Below are 15,799 nucleotides of genomic sequence, written 5' to 3' on the forward strand. Positions count from 1 at the left end.
TGGGTAAAATGTGATATAAGTGAGTTGAGCTCAATATCACTAAGAACTATTCAACCACCTCACCAAGTCCGAATCCTCATCCATCCAGGCATTAAAGTCCCACGACATCCAATCCACTGCCACATCGCCCTTCCCATCCCCCTTCCCATGCCCATTGCCTCCCTCCATCTCCACCTCCTTCTCTCCCCCCTCTCCAACCGCCCCCCTTATTCCCCCCAAAACCCGATCCAAGATACTCCTGATCACCGACCTCGCCTGCTGACAAATCGCATAATTCCCCGCCTGTCTAGGCACCACATATTCCAGATCCGCAGCAAAGCGGCTCAGATTTTGAATGATTTCCGAGCGGGGGAACCCCCCTGCTAATACCCGAGCATAAGAATTGGGGTTCTGGAACTGGTGGAGTAGTTCGATAGCCAGGACTCCAGCGGGGGGGAGGCCGAGGGAGGAGATCTATATGCTCTTGCATTAATATCGTTCATTCGTTCATCTTCAGGAATCAGAAGGAGGAAGAAGAGTAAGGGTGTAAGAAGGGGCATACAATCCAAACAACACTATTCCCATCGCCCCCACCGACAGCGCGATTAGCAATCAACAACAACAGATTATCTAACAGCTCGTGCGCGACCGCAATCAATTTAGCTGTACTGGCGCCCGTGCGCTGGACTAAGATGCGCTGAAGAATGAACTCATCATACAGGGAGTCCATGTGAAGGAAGAGACACACTTTGGCGGTTTCGGGACACCGGTCAAAATCTGAGGGCGTGCTGACGTGGTATAGTGATGCGGGGAGGGATAGACGGGTTTTGGTGGCGAGGGTGGATATCTCTCTGTCTTTCTCTTAGTTCTCTGTAAGCCATTTCTGGAAGACGATGAAGGGAAAGGTAATTTGGGGTTCTCACGCAATTCTCTCCTCTAACCCTAACCCCTCCTCTTCATCGATATTCGATTCCAGAGAAACTTCTAGTACTGCCTCCCTTACCACCCCCATCATGAAGCATGCTCTCGCATATGATCCCCGGGTATACGCCCCCTCCATGTTCCAGCCATTGCTATCTAAACGGGTCATCGCGGCGTCGAGCACTTCTGGTGAGGCAATAATATCGGTAAAGGCTATGTCTAATGGCGGTTCAATGGTGATATACCGACGGATCATGCGGGGTGGACGACCTAAGAAGGTGGAGAGCCCCTTGTCCATGGCGTAGGTTGCGACGACGAGGCGTTTGCGATGTTCGGCGCGGAAGAAGGGGAGTTTCGAGGTGGTGTCGCGGTGGTGGTAGCCCAGGGTGAAGAGGAGGGTGATGAGTGCGGAGAGGGATTTGTAGGGACGGTAATCTGTTTTTGTTAGCATGGAGAATAGGGAAGGGGAATAGGGATGAAGGTACCGTAGTCCCCATAAAGCAGGGTAAGAAGCGAAGCATGTTCCAGGGTCGCCCAACACAGCTGTTCGGAAATGACCCCCGTGTAGTCCAAAAAACGCAGACAGATCTCACTGGCTGATACACAGACCGCTGCGAGACCCTTTCTGTCCAGTGGAGGACGGTTCGGGGCCCAATATGCCGCCAGATCGTGTTGCGGCAGGAGACACGCGCTGCAGCCAATGACCGCAAAGACGAGCCCGATGATCTCCCAGCGGTTTGACATACCGGAGAAGTATTCCGTGGGGGTGATGGCGGAGTCTACGATGAACGGTGTGGAGGAGGCAGCAAACATGCTGCGGGAGAGGGTCAGTAGAGAAGGGAGCGGGTTGGCGGGCTCGGAGATGGACTCGTGCAGCATCGTTCGGATGGACGACAGGATGAGACGCAGGGCAGATGGGGGAAACAGATCGCCTTGACAGTGGTCGAACCGCGCCGTGGCCATGTGTTCGTAGAGGGCAAGGTCATCGAGCAGGATGAGCAGCAGCTCGGCGCCGAGCTGGATCTGGCTCTCGTCGATGAGGGCGCTGGTGTTTTGTTGCAGGGATTTGGCGAAGAGGGCGAGGCTGGACGAGCTGCCATCATCGATATCATCGCGCAGTACGGACAGGTAACTGGTGGGCCCGAAGACGCCGGTGCTGGGAGTTGAAGTGCCGTGGTGACTCCAGTCGGGGTAGCGGTCCCGGAGATGGCTGGGGGGAGGCAGTGGGCTTGTCCAGGCGCTGCTGGCACTGCTGGCACTGGTACTGGCAGTTACAGTAGTGTTGCTGCCACTGCCGCAAGAGATGGAGTCAGTGGAGCTTTCATCCCTCCTGTTCGGATGCTTGGACATCGGAGCCGGCTGGTACACGCATAGGGCCGGCTTGCGTCTGCGCCGGCATCGGCCGCAAGGGACGGCGTGGTCGCATCGGATTTTGGATTTGCGACATGGCTCGCAGGAGCTGAGCACCCCGTTGGAACGCAGCAGCGACATGGTGTATATGTGGAATAAAAGAGGTCGGAGTGAGGAGGAAGGGGAGACTTTTGCTGACGGACTGCGGAGTCGGCATCGGGGTCGGGGTGGAGATGGTGAGATGCAGGTGAGATGGCCATGCATTAGGTTGATAGACTGCATCCAAACAGGAAAGGAGTTGACGAGAAGTTAGTCGCGCCATTTTCGTCGAATGGTCTTATTCCTGGCCAATTGCCATCCATCTGGTTATCTATTAGGTTACCACTACTACCATGGAGTACATTCTTGCCCATGCTAACCCTAACTAGTAGTTAGTGCATCCTGATCATTTCTCCCCTAAATTCTTACCCCAGTTTCCAGTCAAGTCACGCAATAAAGTATCACGGAAACAACTCCCTCCACTAAAGGGATGGATTACTCCTCAAACCGCTGCCTACCCAATTCCTCCTTCTCCATACTGACCTCCTTCGTAAAACACGACGCCACCAACCCCCACCCCGCAAAAACAATCAAGACAATCCAAATGACATGGAACGAATGGCTATACACGCCCGTGACCTGATCGAAGACCTCCTTGCCCACCTGTCCTTTTAGATCCCTCAACTGCGGAATAAACCCCACCGCCGCCTGACTATTCTCCAGCGTAGCCAGACTACTCGGCAGGGTTCCTAGCCCTTTGATTGATTGTGCAAAAATGCTGCTAAACACGGTCGACCCGATGGCGAGACCGACTAACCCGCCCAGTAACCGGAAAAAGACCAGTAAGCCCACGGCAAACCCCGTGTCGTCGACGCTGGCCACGCTGGCTTGCACCGGGAGGACCAGGACGGTAAAGAGCACGCCGACGCCCAGGGAGACCACGATGGGGAGACCCGTGCGGAAGGACACGGAGGAGGCCGGGGTGATGATGTGGAGGAGGCCCGTTCCGACGGTGAGAAACACCCAACCCGTCCAGATGTTCACGCGGTATTTGCGGAGGTAACTGACAGAGATGGGGGAGACGCAGCTGAAGAACAGGGACATGACGTTCATGGGGAGTAGCGTCACGGAGGCGTGCAGGGGCGTTTCGGAGAAGGCGGCTTGATAGAAGAGCGGGAGGTAGGTGTTGAGGGTGTAGGTGACCAGGCCGTGCAGGAAGCCTCCCAGGAAGGTGGTGATGGCGGTGGCGTTCTTGAAGAGTCGGTAGGGCAGGACAGGCTGCGCAGGGACACGCTCGTAGACGACGAAGAGGGCCAGGACGGCCAGGCCGATGATCAGCGGGAGGAGCGTCCGCCAGGAGCCCCAGGAGTAGAGCGCCCCGGCCCAGCTGAGCGGGAGGACGAAGGCGGCGCAGCCCACTACGAACAGGGCCATGCCGATCAGGTCCAGGAGACGGAGTTTCTGGCGGAATGTGCCCTCGACGGGGCGCAGGCGCAGGAAGAAGAAGGTGAGAATGAAGCTGGCGCCGATGAGCGGCAGGTTGATCCAGCCGATCCAGCGCCAGGTCACGTACTGCGTGAAGAGCGAGCCGACTATGGGGCCGAGTAGGGCGCCGCCGGCCATGGGGATCGCCAACAGGCCGAGATACGTAGGGCGCTCTTTCATCGTGGTCATGTCAGCGGTGATGATCTCGTTCAGCACGTCCAGGCCGCTGCCCCCGAGCCCTTGGATGGTGCGGCCGACGATCACCGTGGCCATGTTCGGGGCCAGGGCGAAGACGAGCGAGCCGACGACGAAGAGAAAGTATGCGGTGTATAGGGGGATTTTGCGCCCGAGGACGTCTGAGCTGCTCAAGTAGAGAGGCTGCACGACCGACACGGCCAGCATAAAGCAGGTGCTAGCCCAGAAGGACTCAAGGGTGGTGCCTCCAAGATCGCGGGCGATGATGGGGATGGCCACCGCCAGGGTGGTCGTGTCCAGCGACACGATGAACACCATGAACAGCAGTCCCAGGAAGGCCAGATGGAAGGAGAGCGGCTTCTTGGATTTTGTCTCGGGGGGAGACTGTTCCGTGGATCCTTTCTCTTCGGTGGACAGATCCATGGCGGATTGGCCTTCCGACGCCGTCTTCTCGTCCGCAGGATTCTCCATGTCGTGATTGAGTGATCTTAGAAAGCACCGTAACACCAAAGATGACCACCGCCCGTCGGACACACTGCGACTCAAATACCTGCGTTGGGGAGAGCATCCTGCAGGATACATCGGAGTCGGCCTCGGAGTGGATCCTGGTAGGATGCTGCATCGGCCAATCCTCACGGGGAACCGAGGCTATGGCGAACAAATAGCGGCCATCAGGCAAAAGTGTTGAGTTGTTTCACTACACTAAATACTAGATTCTTATTAGGATCTATATATCCTCTACATGATGCTATACAGCTCCTATCTCTATGTATTATCCTGAATGTCCTCGTTCATTGATCTTGAGCCATATACAGATGAAATGACTTGTTTATTCACTAATCATTATAAGTGAATATCTGAAGACAATAGATATATATATCACTAACTATTAGAGAATCACTAATTTACAGAATCCTGAGTACTAAGTCTTTAATCTAGTAATCAGAACACCGCCATTTGGATCCCATAATAGAAAGATATATTAGGCAAGCGATGCGATCAGACTTCACATTTGTTCTACCGTAAGCACTAAGAGATTGACTAATTAATCACCGCTTATGAGGGTCATGCCCCCACCCCAAGCCGGGACAAGAACTCTTAGCCAGATAAGCAATTTGGCAAGGCTTGTTTCCCCCTCTCCTACTAGCTAAATATTGGATTTTGTGAGAATTTCAGGAGTGCCCACTCAAGGCCTGCGTACCCTCTTCCTATGCGATAGTCCTCAACTACTTATTTACCCATCTACTCGCTCCCATTCGCATGAGTCTGAGCAATCAACGCATACACATGCCGCGCCGCAGCTGGCACTCTCGTCTTATCCCCGCTACTCTCAATCTCCAGCATCTCCTGAGCCCATTCGGCAATGGCAGCCACCAGGGCCATCACCTCCGCGTCCGTATTGTGCGCATGGAAGATGATCCTCACGCGTTCCGTCCCCTTGGGCACCACCGGATACGAGATGGGGAAGACCGAGAATCCGGCGCGTTGCAGATGGAACGCCAGGTAGAAGTTGTGCTTGGTGCGCGTGCGCAGCTGGATGATCTGGGTGAGGGCCAGTGGCTGGACCTCGGCGTCTTCGTACGTGGGAAGACGGAGAAGTCCGGTGTCGCTGGCCTTGTCCCAGATGGGGTGGGAGGTCATGGTCTCGAGGAAGAATTTCACGATCTCCTGGACGCGGTTTTGGGCCTGCTGCTGTCAGCTCAAACCCTCGCTGTAATAGGGGACAGACATACACTTTGTGTCTCGCCGCTGCGCAGGAGCTGGTATGTCGCGCGGATCGAGGCCAGCATGGGGAAGGACGGCGCCACGGAGAACATGATGCTCCGGGCGTAGTTGATCAGCATCGTGCGGACGGTCTCGTTGCATAGGATCACGGCTACCGAAGTCAAAATCAGTGTATATCCTTCAGCAACACCATTATCCAGATCATGTCTTACCGCCAGTCGCAGCCAGTGCCTTGCCAAACGTATGCAGTCGAATGGCCACTTCGCGTTCCAGCCCCAGGGCACTCACCAGCCCAGCACCATTGGGCCCAATGACCCCGGTGCTATGCGCCTCATCGATAACAAACTGCACATTTCCGTCCGGAAACACCTCCTTAGCCGTCTCAATCAGCTCCTGGAGCGGACAAATATCCCCGTCCATGCTATAGACCGACTCGACGGCGACCAGGACCGAACGCGTGCCGTTGCGAATCTGCGGCTGCGACTCCTGGACAGCCACCAAGGCGTCATACAGCGACTCGGGATCATTGTGGCGAAAGGCCTTGCGATACAGGGCCAAGCTATCCTTCATGCCATCGTGCACACTGGCGTGGATGAGCTCATCATACACAATGGCATCGCCGGGGCGGGGGATCACAGAAAAGATGGCCGCATTGCCCAGACTCCCCGTATTGACAATCAAGCCCGCCTCGGCGCCATGAAACGCAGCCAGCTCCCGCTCGACATCTTCCAGGTATCTAGAGTTGCCGTCGGTCAGACGTGATCCGTGGCTACTCAGCGTGAAATCCGGGTGTTTGGCCAGCTCGGCCAGGTAGCCTTTGCGGACGGCGCCCGAGGTGCTCAGTCCGAGGATATCGGTCGAGGAAAAGTCCACCATGGGATTTTCCTGCTGCTCCTTTGTGTGTAGCATAATGCAGCCGTGCTGGGCTCGACGCACGTCGAGCTCTTCTTCTAGATTGCGGTAGAAGACCGAGGCATCTTTCATGGTGGGAGCCTTGGGTTGTTGGGCTTTCGCCCATTCAACGAGGAAGGAAGCAGACATGGTGTGAGTGTAGAAGTGTATCACAATGTAGATTAGAAGTAGAAGGAGAAAAGCACATGCTCAACCTTCTTTCTAGGGGATGGGGGACTGGCTGAGTAGTCTATATCAACTCTCATGCTATCTGGGGTACTGTTGTGGTGTCATCCCGGAACTCCGATAAGAATGTCTCAGGATCAAACCGTCGCATTGCGCTATCCCTCGTGTAATCCCGCTCCGCAGCTAAGTTAGCTAGTTCTCGGTCTATTCTATCCTATCGCGTGGAGTCTGCAAATACAGTCAGACTGTGCCGGAGGTATAATGCCGGTGGAGGAAGCAGAAGTAGACGAATAAGCAGTCAGAGCATCCCGATTACTACTTCTGCACAGGAACGCCTTTTTAGGACAAGGACCAAGCGTCCAGTGGAGAAGAGAGGAACCAGTCTAGATCATTGTACTTTGGCTAAAATCTTACGGCAGCCATGCAGCATAAGCTTCGACCATCTTTCTGCACCGCACTGAAACATGATACATCCCGTTTCGGGGTGCAGAATGCACTACTGCGGATGGTGCTTTTGCTGAATACTATACTGTTTACCTCTTCATTGGTCTTTCCTTCCGTTGTATTCCTACGTAATGTAAGGACGTCTCTGGATTACGCGAAGGATTGGGGACGTCCGACGGATTTGAATCAATATCGGCTATCAACGACCATTGGGAGACAATTCACTCAGGATAAGACTCATGGAAGATGACGTGAGTAGGGAGGGGAAGACGCCGTTCGATTATGATATCTTTCTATCTCACAAGCAGAGAAGTGAGCAAGGGAATAATGCCATCGGCTGGTCATATAAAGTCCTGTCTCTCGCAAAGCAGGCTTCACCATTCAAGGCCAGAAATTCAACATTCTAGCAGTCTGCCTTTTTATCTCTATTGTTAACGATTCATGACCTCTTCACAATGCCCTCCCGCGACAACGGTCTTTCCAGCCCTACGCCTACCCCCGGGGCCCAAAGTAATGGTGCCAACACGGCCTTCTCCCCCATCGCAATATGCGGCATGGCCCTTCGTCTCCCTGGTGGCCTGGGCAGTCCACAAGACCTCTGGGACTTCCTGCTAGCCAAAGGCGATGCACGGTCCCGGGTCCCGGAGTCTCGATATAATGTCTCGGCCTTCCACTCCCCATCCAAGCGGCCGGGAACGGTGGTGACCGAGTACGGCTATTTCCTCGACGAGAGCATCAAGCTCGGTGCGCTGGATGCGTCCCGCTTCTCGCTCAGTCGGGCGGAGCTGGAGGCCGCTGACCCCCAGCAGCGCCAGATGCTGGAGGTGGTGCGAGAGTGCTTCGACGATGCCGGGGAAGTCAACTTCCGTGCCCGGCCCATTGGCTGCTACATGGGCTGTTACGGCGAGGACTGGCTGGAGTTGCAGAGCAAAGACCCCCAGCAGAATGGCATGAACCGGGTGGATGGATATAGTGACTTTATGCTGTCGAATCGGGTCTCGTATGAAATGGACCTGCGTGGGCCCAGGTATGTTAGCTTCCTCCTCTCCCCTCTACTCCTCCTCTCCCTTAAAAGAAGAGAAGGGTACTGACTCGCACAGTATGACCATCCGCACGGCGTGCTCATCTGCTCTCGTCGGCCTGAATGAAGCCTGTCTAGCCCTCCAACGAGGTGACTGCGATGCCGCCATCGTTGGGGGCTCGAGCTTGATCTTTGCGCCAGCCGCGACGGCGTTCATGACCGAGAAAGGGGTGCTGTCGCCCGACGGGTCCTGCAAGACCTTCTCCGCCGATGCCAACGGCTATGCGAGAGGCGAGGCCATCACCGCCGTGTTCGTCAAGCCGCTGACCGCAGCCCTGCGCGATGGGAATCCCATCCGGGCAGTAATCCGGTCCGTCATGTCCAACAGCGACGGGAAAACACCCGGCATCGCCCACCCCAGCACCGACAGCCAGGAGGCGCTGATCCGGAAAGCGTACCAGGCGGCGGGCATCACGAACATGGCCGAGACTGCCTTCGTCGAGTGCCACGGCACCGGCACCCCGACAGGCGACCCCGTTGAAACGCTGGCCGTGGCGCGCGTCTTTGGGGAGTCCGGCGTGTATATTGGATCGGTCAAGCCAAACCTGGGCCATTCTGAGGGTGCATCTGGCCTGACCTCCCTGATCAAGGGTGTGCTCGCCCTGGAGCATCGCATCATTCCCCCCAATATCAAATTCAATTCTCCCAACCCGAAGATCCCCTTCGAGGCCTGCAAACTGACGGTGCCCGTCGAGCCCACACCGTGGCCCGAATCGCGATGGGAGCGCATCAGCATCAACTCGTTTGGCGTGGGAGGATCCAATGCGCATCTCATCCTCGACTCAGCCCGCAGCTTCCAGATCCCCAGCCCGACCCCGACCCCCGACGATGTCCTCGCCGGCCCCCAGCTGCTGTTGCTCTCCGCCAGCACGGCCGGATCGCTGCAGCGGATGACCACAGCCTTCGAGGACTGGGTCCCGCAGCATCAGGACCAGCTGCGCGATCTGGCCTACACCCTGGCCACCCGGCGAGAGCATCTCGCGCATCGATCCTTTCTGATCGCCGGTCCAGACCAAGTCAGCACTCCATCGCCTGGCCGGAAGATGCCCAGCGCCGCGCCCAGACTCGCCATGGTCTTCACCGGGCAAGGCGCACAATGGGCGCGTATGGGACGGGACCTCCTCCTGCGCGCCGACTTGACCTTCCAAAACACCATCCGGGCGCTGGACAAATACCTGAAAGCGGCCCCGAACGGTCCCGAGTGGCGATTGGAAACAGAGCTCCTCAAGCCAGCCCTGACGTCGCGCGTCCAGACGGCCGAGCTCTCACAGCCCCTGTGCACCGCCGTGCAAATCGGCCTCGTGGATCTCTTCGCCGCCGTTGGAGTCACCCCAGCGGCGGTGGTCGGCCACAGTAGCGGCGAGATTGCGGCTGCCTATGCAGCAAGCGCCTTGACCGCGCGCGAGGCCATCATCGCCGCCTGGCAGCGAGGTCTGGCCGCCGCAGCGCAAACTCGTCCTGGCGCCATGGCCGCCATCGGGCTGGGATGGGAGGAGGTCCAGAGCTTCCTCACGCCTCCCTCCGTGGTGGTCGCCTGCGAGAATTCTCCCAAGAGCGTCACGCTCTCCGGCGACGCCCCGGCGGTGCAAGCTGTGGTGGCACGGATCAAAAAGGAGCATCCCACGGTGACGGCGCGGCTGCTCAAAGTCGACAAGGCCTATCATTCCTACCACATGCGTGAGGTTGGAACCGACTACTCTGCCACCATCGGCCGTGACCTGGTGGGCAGGCCACCTGTGAAGCCGTTCTTCTCCAGCGTCACTGGCCAGCAGGAACAGGATCTGTCTCTGGACGCGGCCTACTGGCAACGCAACCTGGAATCCCCCGTGCTGTTCCGGGCTGCGGTGTCTGCGCTCCTGGACCATGTCGACGACAATGTCGCCTTGTTGGAGATCGGACCACACGCTGCGCTCGCAGGGCCCGTGAGACAGATCCTGAGCACTCGGGCGTCGGCGAACCCGGTGCCCTACGTCGCGGCGATGAGCCGTGGCGAGAATTGCGTGGAGTCGTTCCTGACCGCGCTCGGAAAGCTGTTCCAGCTGAACGTCCCTGTCAACCTGAATGCCCTCTATCCCTCGGGGTCTGTTGTGCCCGGATTGCCCCGGTACCCCTGGGACCATGGGGTCGATTACTGGCGCGAATCGCGCATCTCCCGCGACTGGCGATTCCGCCAGTTCGCCAGCCATCCGCTGCTCGGCGAGCGTCAGCTGCTCGGCACCGACCTGGAGCCCAGCTGGCGCAACATGATGCGGGTCGAGGACTCGCCCTGGCTGCGGGATCACAAGGTCGAGGTGGATATCATTCTCCCGTGTGCGGGCTATCTGTCCATGGTTGGAGAGGCGATCCGACAGATCAGCGGATCCCAAGGGAGCTACACCCTGCGCAGCGTAGTGATCAGCTCGGCCTTAGTGCTGCACGAGGGCACGCCCACCGAGGTGGTGACAACCTTCCACCCCCATCGGCTGACGGATTCGCTGGATAGCAACTGGTGGGAGTTCACCATCGCCTCGTACAACGGCCAGACGTGGACCAAGCACTGCACCGGCCAGGCCTCGGGGACGGCGGTGGAGGAGCAGCAGACGCAAACCCCAGCTCTAGAGGGTTCCCTACCACGGAAATTGCACTCCAAGAAGTACTACGATCTCATGGACCGCGCGGGCTTGAACTTTGGGCCGACGTTCAAACGCCTGACTGATATTGAAACGGGCACGGGGGAGACGGTGGCGAGAGCCAAGGTGACCACGGACCCAGCGGGCGACGAAGCCTACTATCACCTCCATCCCATGCTCATTGATGCCTGCATTCAAAGCGCTCCCCTGGCGGGCCTCCTGGGCACCGTGGAGGCCAAGGCATACCGACGAGTGCCCACCAAGATCGACCGGGTCATCGTCCGGCAAAGCCCTCCCACGGTCGAGGACCTGCAGGTGTCGGCCTCGGCCACGTATGTTAAAGGCACCGGCGAGGTGATCGGGCAGGTGCAGCAATGCATCGCCGATGGTGTCATTGTCATGCACATGGAAGGCTTGAAGCTGTCGCCGCTCGAAGAGGCCGAGGCAGGCAAGGCCGATAGCCTGGAAACCACTGCCCGCTTGACTTGGGGACCGCATATCGACTTCTTGGACGCCGCCACGCTGATCAAGCCCTCGTTCCCGCGGCATCTGTACACGCCGGCGTTGGACGAGCTGGCGCGGCTGGGGATGATCTACGGCAGTCGGCGCATCAAGGATGTTCGTACGCAGGTAGCGCATATGCCCCTGTATCGCGACTGGATCAACCGCCAGGTGGACGCCATGCGGCTGGACGAGAAGTGGTCCCCCTTCCTCGCCCTCGAGGATGATGCCCTCGTGGAGCGAATCGACCGCCTGGTGCAGCAGCTGTCCGAGACGCCCGTCGTCGACTGCGCCATCGGCCTCCAGAAAGTGGCCACCAACATCGCGGCGCTCTTCTCCGGGGACACCGAGGCCCTCGACATCCTGCTCGCGGATGACACACTGTACAAGCTCTACGTGGTCACCGACGCGTGTGACCGGTCCCAGTTCATCCAACACCTGGCCCATACCACGCCCAACCTGCGCATCCTGGAGATCGGAGCCGGCACCGGCGCCACGACGGCGAGCATCCTGAAGCTGCTGCGTCTGCCCGGATCGACAGGCGCCAACGGCACACCCTCCCTGTTCTCCAAGTACACCTACACAGATATCTCCTCGGGTTTCTTTGTGACGGCCAAGGAGCGGTTGAAGGAGGAGAGCGACATCGAGTATCGCACCCTGGACATCAGCAAAGACCCGTCTGCGCAGGGATTCGAGGGGGAGAAGTACGATCTGATTCTCGCAACTAACGTCCTGCATGCGACCAACTACCTCGGCGAGACCCTCCGGAATGTGCACCAGCTCCTCGCTCCGAATGGGCGACTGCTCCTCCACGAGCTGAACTCTCCTTCCAAGTGGCCCAACTTCATCTTCGGCACGCTGGCCGGCTGGTGGTACGGCGGGCCAGATGGACGACCAGACGAACCGTGCGTGTCCCCGGCGCGCTGGGAATTGGAGCTGAAAGGCGCCGGCTTCGCTGGCTTGGATGCGGTGGTGCTGGACGGCGAGCAGCCGCATCAGCTGAACGCCATCATGGTGGCCAAGCCGCGGGTTGAGAATAATGGGACTGACCAGAAGAAGCCCGTCAGTCTGCTCTGTGACCCCAGGGACGACAGCTATGCGGACGCCTTGTCGCAGCAGCTGAACACCCGCGGCTACGAGGTGCAGACATTCCGGCTCGGGGACGACCTGCCCCCGACGCAGGATATCATCTCCCTCCTCGACTGCACGCGCCCGTTCTTTGAAGGCATCGATGCGTCGCGGTTCCAGGCCTTCCAGCACCTCCTGAACACCGTCGGGGAGTCGGGTCTGCTATGGATCACGCATCTGTCCCAAGTCCAATGCCCTGACCCCCAGTTTGCCCAGGTCATCGGCGCCGCACGCTCCATTCGCTCGGAGATGCTGGTGGACTTTGCGACGTGTGAAGTGGATGACATCCATTCGTCGCTGGATACAATCATCGACGTCTATGCCAAATTCCATGCCCGAGGGCGGGACGAATCGTTGAACCCGGATTATGAGTATGCTATTGTGGACGGGACCGTCTCTGTGGGACGCATCTACCCCTTTTCGCTCCAGGAGGACCTCGTCGTGGCGGCCGAGCCCGACGACTGGGTCACTCTCGACATGGAGAAGCCCAGTCGCCTGTCCTCTTTGCACTGGAGAGCGTCGAAAGGAAGGCCCCTGACGGGAGATGAAGTCGAGGTGGAGATCTACGCCGCTGGTCTGAACTTCAAGGTAAGACTAGACCCTCTCCGTGGCGCGATGAGCTACTACTAACCTCCTCCAGGATGTCTTAGGTGCATTAGCTGTGGTTCCATTCCCCGACAATGGTCTGGGCGTCGAAGCCAGCGGAATCGTTCGCCATGTGGGCCCCGACGTCAAGCGGCTGTGTCCCGGAGACCGGGTGATGCTGCGCGAAGATGGCGTCTTCGCAACGCATGCCATTGCCTCGGAGCAGCTCTGTGCGAAGATCCCCGCGGATCTCTCCTTCGAAGACGCAGCCACCATGCCGGTCGTGTTTGCTACCGCCCTCTACTCGATGTTCGATCTCGGCGGATTGCAGGAAGGACAGTCGATCCTGATCCACAGTGCCTGTGGTGGTGTGGGACTCGCCGCCATCCAGCTGGCCCGGATGGCCGGGGCCACCATCTATGCCACGGTGGGCAGTGAGGAGAAGGTCCAATACCTGATGGACATCTTTGGGTTGCCGAGAAACCGCATCTTCCACTCCCACGACGCAAGCTTCGTGGAAGGCGTGATGCGCGAAACCCAGGGCCAGGGCGTCGACCTAGCCCTAAACTCCCTCTCCGGCGAGCTGTTGCACGCGACGTGGCAATGTCTCGCCGAGTTTGGGAAGATGGTGGACATCGGCAAACGCGACATGCTGGGGGCTGCTCGCCTCGACATGGGCCGTTTCCTGGGCGGCCGCACGTATTCCTGCTTTTACTTGGACCTGCTGCGCGACAAGCGGCCCTCGGAATGCAAGCGACTGCTCGAATTGATCATCACGTACTTCCGGGCCGGTCATATCACGCCCATCCGGCCCATCACGACGTTCGATGCCACGGCGATGGAGGATGCCTTCCGACACATGCAGCAAGGCACCCATCTCGGCAAACTGGTCATCGTCCTGCGCAACGCCGATGGCAGCCCCAAGATCGACCCGACGGTCGTGAAAACGGCCTCGAGCATCGACTTGGACAGCACCGCATCCTACCTCCTGATCGGCGGTCTCGGTGGTCTCGGACGCGCTGTAGCACGGCGTCTCGTGGAGCACAAGGCCCGCCGTCTAGTCTTCCTGTCCCGGAGCGCAGGCCAGGGTCCCGACGACAACGACTTCGTCCGGGAGCTCGAGAGCATGGGATGCGAGGTCCGACTCGTCCAGGGCAGCGTCACCAACGAAGCGGATGTCACGCGAGCCATCCAGCAAGCACCCAACCTGAAAGGCATCCTCCAGCTGTCCATGGTCCTCCGCGACCAGGCATTCCCTCAGATGACCCTGACCGAATGGAACACCGCCGTTGGGCCCAAAATCCAAGGAACATGGCACCTCCACCACGCCACCCAGGCCGCCGGGATCACTCTCGACTTCTTCGTGCTCTTCTCTTCCACATCCGGCGTACTGGGCCAGCCGGGTCAAGCCAACTACGCCGGCGCCAACACCTTCCTGGACGCCTTCGTGCAGTACCGGACCGGCCTAGGGCTAGCCGCTTCGGCGGTGGATATCGGCGCAGTGCAGGACATCGGGTATGTGTCGCAGGACGATGCCCTGCTCCAGCGCCTGAAGCAGACGGGGGCGCACCATCTCACGGAATCGGAGCTTCTCGACGCCGTCATGGCCACGATCTCTTTCTCTATCCATCCCAACAAGGCCAATACTATCAACAACAACGACCACCTCAGATTCACCGACAAAAAGAACTTCATCCTCGGCCTCGGCACATCCATCCCCCTCAGCAGTCCCGACAGCCGCGTCTTCTGGCGAAAAGATCGCCGCATGGCGCTCTACCACAACTCCGTGGCGAAAGCCACCACCGCACACGATATAAACAGTTCCGATCACAACACGCTACAGGCCTTCCTTGCGCGGGCGAAATCAGACCCGTATATCTTGAAGACCGGGGAAAGTGCCGGTCTACTGGCCCGCGAAATCGGGAATAAGCTGTTCAATTTCTTGCTCAAGACCGGCGAGGAGGTGAATATGTCGCTGCCACTGTCGCAGCTGGGCATGGATTCATTGGTTGGGGTGGAGATGCGCAGCTGGTGGAGACAGGCGTTTGGGTTTGATATTACGGTCTTAGAGATGATGGGCATGGGGAATTTGGAGGGATTGGGGAAACATGCGGCGGAGGGGTTGGCGCGGTTGTTAGGGATTGAGTGAGCATAAAGGTATTAATTAGGGTTTGAGCAACTTGATATAGCGTACGCAGTGTATGCAGCTATCAGCTATTTAACCTAGTCCTCTTGCCAACGGTGCAGCGATTAGTACGGAGCTGTTCTGTGACACTATTCATATGATTCTAAAAAATACATAATATCTATGTGAAATCAAATATATTATCATAAATCATTCTTTAAGCTATGCTTCTATGCGGCCTAAAGCTAGATTTATCTAAATATCAACTTTCTTATGGTTCGGATTTATATATTTACTATCTCACCATATATATAATTCAAGGGCGGTCTGTTCCTTCGTGGTCTTATATAGAATTATTATATATTCTCAATCTTCTATTCTTCCACTTAATTGATGTTGATTAGAGTTCCAATCGGCCAGGTCAGTCAGGTTAATATTTTCATCGCTCAGGGTAACAACGGTGTGTTGTGTCATCTTGTCATCTTGAATATACTTGATATGTCAGTCCCAACCCTTCGGGCCTTCATCACTTAGACAAATTCGGAAGCTGTCCAG

The 15,799-nt window shown here is 57.7% G+C and overlaps 3 protein-coding genes across 3 annotated transcripts; 1 reads left to right on the plus strand and 2 right to left on the minus strand.

Annotated features, from left to right (window-relative positions):
* Positions 1-39: 39 nt before the first annotated feature.
* On the minus strand, positions 40-4,440 carry ASPBRDRAFT_53363 (MFS transporter/GAL4/fungal specific transcription factor domain-containing protein; the record flags this gene model as incomplete). The annotated part of the gene is made up of 6 exons (XM_067627061.1): positions 40-453; positions 542-767; positions 927-931; positions 1,085-1,335; positions 1,386-2,452; positions 2,798-4,440. The coding sequence occupies 6 exons, from the start codon at positions 4,438-4,440 to the stop codon at positions 40-42; spliced, it is 3,606 nt and encodes a 1,201-aa protein (XP_067480380.1).
* Positions 4,441-4,957: 517 nt separating this feature from the next.
* Positions 4,958-6,790, minus strand: ASPBRDRAFT_40752 (aminoacyl transferase sphA). The gene is made up of 3 exons (XM_067624423.1): positions 5,907-6,790; positions 5,703-5,845; positions 4,958-5,655 (listed from the first exon to the last, which is right to left on the minus strand). The coding sequence occupies exons 1-3, from the start codon at positions 6,733-6,735 to the stop codon at positions 5,212-5,214; spliced, it is 1,416 nt and encodes a 471-aa protein (XP_067480381.1). The 5' UTR covers positions 6,736-6,790; the 3' UTR covers positions 4,958-5,211.
* A 979-nt stretch (positions 6,791-7,769) lies between these two features.
* ASPBRDRAFT_121214 (type I polyketide synthase) lies at positions 7,770-15,268 on the plus strand (the record flags this gene model as incomplete). The annotated part of the gene is made up of 3 exons (XM_067617408.1): positions 7,770-8,242; positions 8,316-13,122; positions 13,175-15,268. The coding sequence occupies 3 exons, from the start codon at positions 7,770-7,772 to the stop codon at positions 15,266-15,268; spliced, it is 7,374 nt and encodes a 2,457-aa protein (XP_067480382.1).
* Between the last annotated feature and the right edge of the window lie 531 nt (positions 15,269-15,799).

Source organism: Aspergillus brasiliensis (genome assembly GCF_001889945.1).
Source record: "Aspergillus brasiliensis CBS 101740 unplaced genomic scaffold ASPBRscaffold_4, whole genome shotgun sequence".
Lineage (NCBI taxonomy): Eukaryota > Fungi > Ascomycota > Eurotiomycetes > Eurotiales > Aspergillaceae > Aspergillus > Aspergillus brasiliensis.

Bases quoted from the DNA above. Each gene is read 5' to 3' on its own strand.
- ASPBRDRAFT_40752 (XM_067624423.1), bottom strand. From the start codon at position 6,735: ATGTCTGCTTCCTTCCTCGTTGAATGGGCGAAAGCCCAACAACCCAAG. The intron at 5,846-5,906 runs GTAAGACATGAT...TGACTTCGGTAG, and splicing joins GGCACTGGCTGCGACTGGCG to CCGTGATCCTATGCAACGAG. The intron at 5,656-5,702 runs GTATGTCTGTCC...TGACAGCAGCAG, and splicing joins GCAGCGGCGAGACACAAAGT to GCCCAAAACCGCGTCCAGGA.